The following is a 2,324-nucleotide window of genomic DNA, read 5'->3' on the forward strand; positions in this document are numbered from 1 at the left end:
AAAACATGAAAATCCCTAATCCAGCCGTAATACCAAAAAACATTAAAACAAAAACCCAATCGTAATACAAAAACATGAAAATCTCTACAACACTTGCTTACATCAGACAAGTTTTCGCATTATGTCCACTCTGTCTACATCGAGAACATGTGTGTTCTTTCCTAAGACGTTTTTTTGAAGTGCAACTTCTAAAGCAGATTTCATCCTATTTTTCTTAGGTCTTCCTGATTGTTGACGAATAGACGGGGGCAAGCACGGTTGGTTAGCCACGATTTCTGGAACAGGTTGCGCGGAGTCAGCCGGCATGACCGATTCAGTGTATGTGCTCACCAAATATGCACTGTTATAGTAAGGACTGCACAGGGATATACGACAAACATTGTTGTACTCCGCAGCTGCGATTGCGGGTACACATGGTAATTTCTCGCGTTCGAAACGCCGACATGTGCCCTTTCGCTCTACCAAATTAACAACATTCAAAGACTCGCTAGAAGATCCATATTTAACTTCAGTGTGATGATCATCAATCCTTTGGACCGTCAAATCTCTGGCGGCAGTTACACGATCCTATTAACAAAAAAAGAATAAATATGAAACGACTGACTTATTACATACTACGGCATATTTAAGAACTACAAAGGCTGACTTAAGAATTTTAAAGACATACTTATTTTTACTGTTACGCCTGACTTACATATAGTAGTTTCTCGACACCACGCGTAAGCGTTGTTGGCTGCGATCTGGCGTCCTCTCTCCGTTCAGGAAACCATCTGGTCATCATAACCCGTATTGATTCTAATATTAGAACAATGTTTAGACCTCTAGAATTCGACAATGCTCTGTTCATTGATTCCGCTATGTTTGTAGTCATCAAATTGTACCTCTCGCCCGGGAAATGAACGTGCGTCCACAGTCGGACATCAGCTCTTTGGAGGTAGCCGTGGAGTGCAGGATTAATCCCTTTAATCTTCTCGAAAATCGCAGTAAACTCAGACATCCTAAAACATCTCGCCGCTTTCTTCACCAGACGAAATGCATCTTTTCCTTTGTACTGTCCCAATATGTTCTTATATAAATGGTAGGTGCATATTCCCCCGAGCAGCTAACGGATACACATTTCTAATTGATTTCCCTATCGAGTTTGGCCTATCCGAGATTATCGCAAGACCCTCGTCGTCAGGAATCAGAAATTTTCGTTGCGTAAAAAACCAATGCCACAAATAATCGTTTTCTTTGTCAACCACTGTGAAGGCTATTGGAAAAATCTGAAAGTTACCGTCCTGAGCTAGTGCTGTGAGTAGCGTCCTGAGCTAGTGCTGTGAGTAGCGTCCCTTTGTATTTACCATTGAGAAACGTACCGTCAACTACAACAACTTTGCGTATGAAAAGAAATCCATTTACGCTCGCACCAAAGGCAAGAAACACATACATGAATCTTCCAAGCTCATCGATTTGAAGACGCGTAACTGTACTCGGATTTTCCCTTCTTATAATGTATAAGTAAGAAGGCAAGCTTTTATACCCACACTCAGGTGTTCCCTCATCGATTTCCCTTGCAAATTTTAGCGTCCGGTGTGATTTCCAATAATTCACTTGTTCACATGAAAAAACGATCCTCATAACTCAGCCGCATCAAATAATTAAGACAGCCACAACGTAAAAATAACTCAACCCTATCTTTACTATAACTCAGCCGCATCTAACATTATAGTAACCCAACCTCATTGTATGAATATGTCAGCCGCTACATTTGATATTACTCAGTTGTATCGTTAAAATAACTTAGCCACAACAAAGTAATTACCTTTATACCAAACTGCTTGTGGGAACCGAAATTCGCACTGTCGATTTCCGTTTAAATTAGAAAACTAGGAAAACCCTAATTTCCCAGAGTTCCCAGAGATCTGTTAATACCACACGCTAAGCAATCATAACACGAGATATCAACGACAAAGTACAAAAATGGTAAAAAGAGGGCAAAATAGATCTTATTCCGAATCCCTGTTTGAGCGTTACAACAAGGTATAAGCCTGAGATCGAGAGCTGTCGGCGAGATTCCTAGTTCCAGCAACCCTAAGACGGCTAAACCTAATTGAGTCGCAGCTCGAAATAACAAAAACGGAAATATGCCTAAATCGCTCTAAGTGCTAAGTTTTCTCCGAAAAAAGTCTCTCCACATGCCTCTCGCCTAGGAATCCTTATTTACTGGCTCCTAGGTAGGTTTACGCTTTTCTTCTTCTGCCCTTAAGCCGTCATAGCTTAAAAATGGAGATATTCCATTTTTTTCGTTCTTCGTAATTATCTTCAAAATTTCGTATTTATCC

The 2,324-nt window shown here is 40.5% G+C and overlaps 1 protein-coding gene across 1 annotated transcript; it reads right to left on the reverse strand.

Moving 5' to 3' along the window:
- Positions 1-102: 102 nt before the first annotated feature.
- Positions 103-997, reverse strand: LOC106324215. The gene is made up of 3 exons (XM_013762225.1): positions 882-997; positions 695-770; positions 103-567 (listed from the first exon to the last, which is right to left on the reverse strand). The coding sequence occupies exons 1-3, from the start codon at positions 995-997 to the stop codon at positions 103-105; spliced, it is 657 nt and encodes a 218-aa protein (XP_013617679.1).
- Positions 998-2,324: the final 1,327 nt, after the last annotated feature.

The sequence above is a fragment of the Brassica oleracea genome, chromosome C2, assembly GCF_000695525.1.
Source record: "Brassica oleracea var. oleracea cultivar TO1000 chromosome C2, BOL, whole genome shotgun sequence".
In the NCBI taxonomy this organism is placed as follows: domain Eukaryota; kingdom Viridiplantae; phylum Streptophyta; class Magnoliopsida; order Brassicales; family Brassicaceae; genus Brassica; species Brassica oleracea.

Excerpts from the sequence above, each read along its gene's own strand:
- LOC106324215 (XM_013762225.1), bottom strand. The coding sequence starts at position 997 with ATGTCTGAGTTTACTGCGATTTTCGAGAAGATTAAAGGGATTAATCCT. Across the intron at positions 771-881 it reads GTTCATTTCCCGGGCGAGAG|ATGGTTTCCTGAACGGAGAG; the intron begins GTACAATTTGAT and ends TATGATGACCAG. Across the intron at positions 568-694 it reads GTGTCGAGAAACTACTATAT|GATCGTGTAACTGCCGCCAG; the intron begins GTAAGTCAGGCG and ends TTTTGTTAATAG.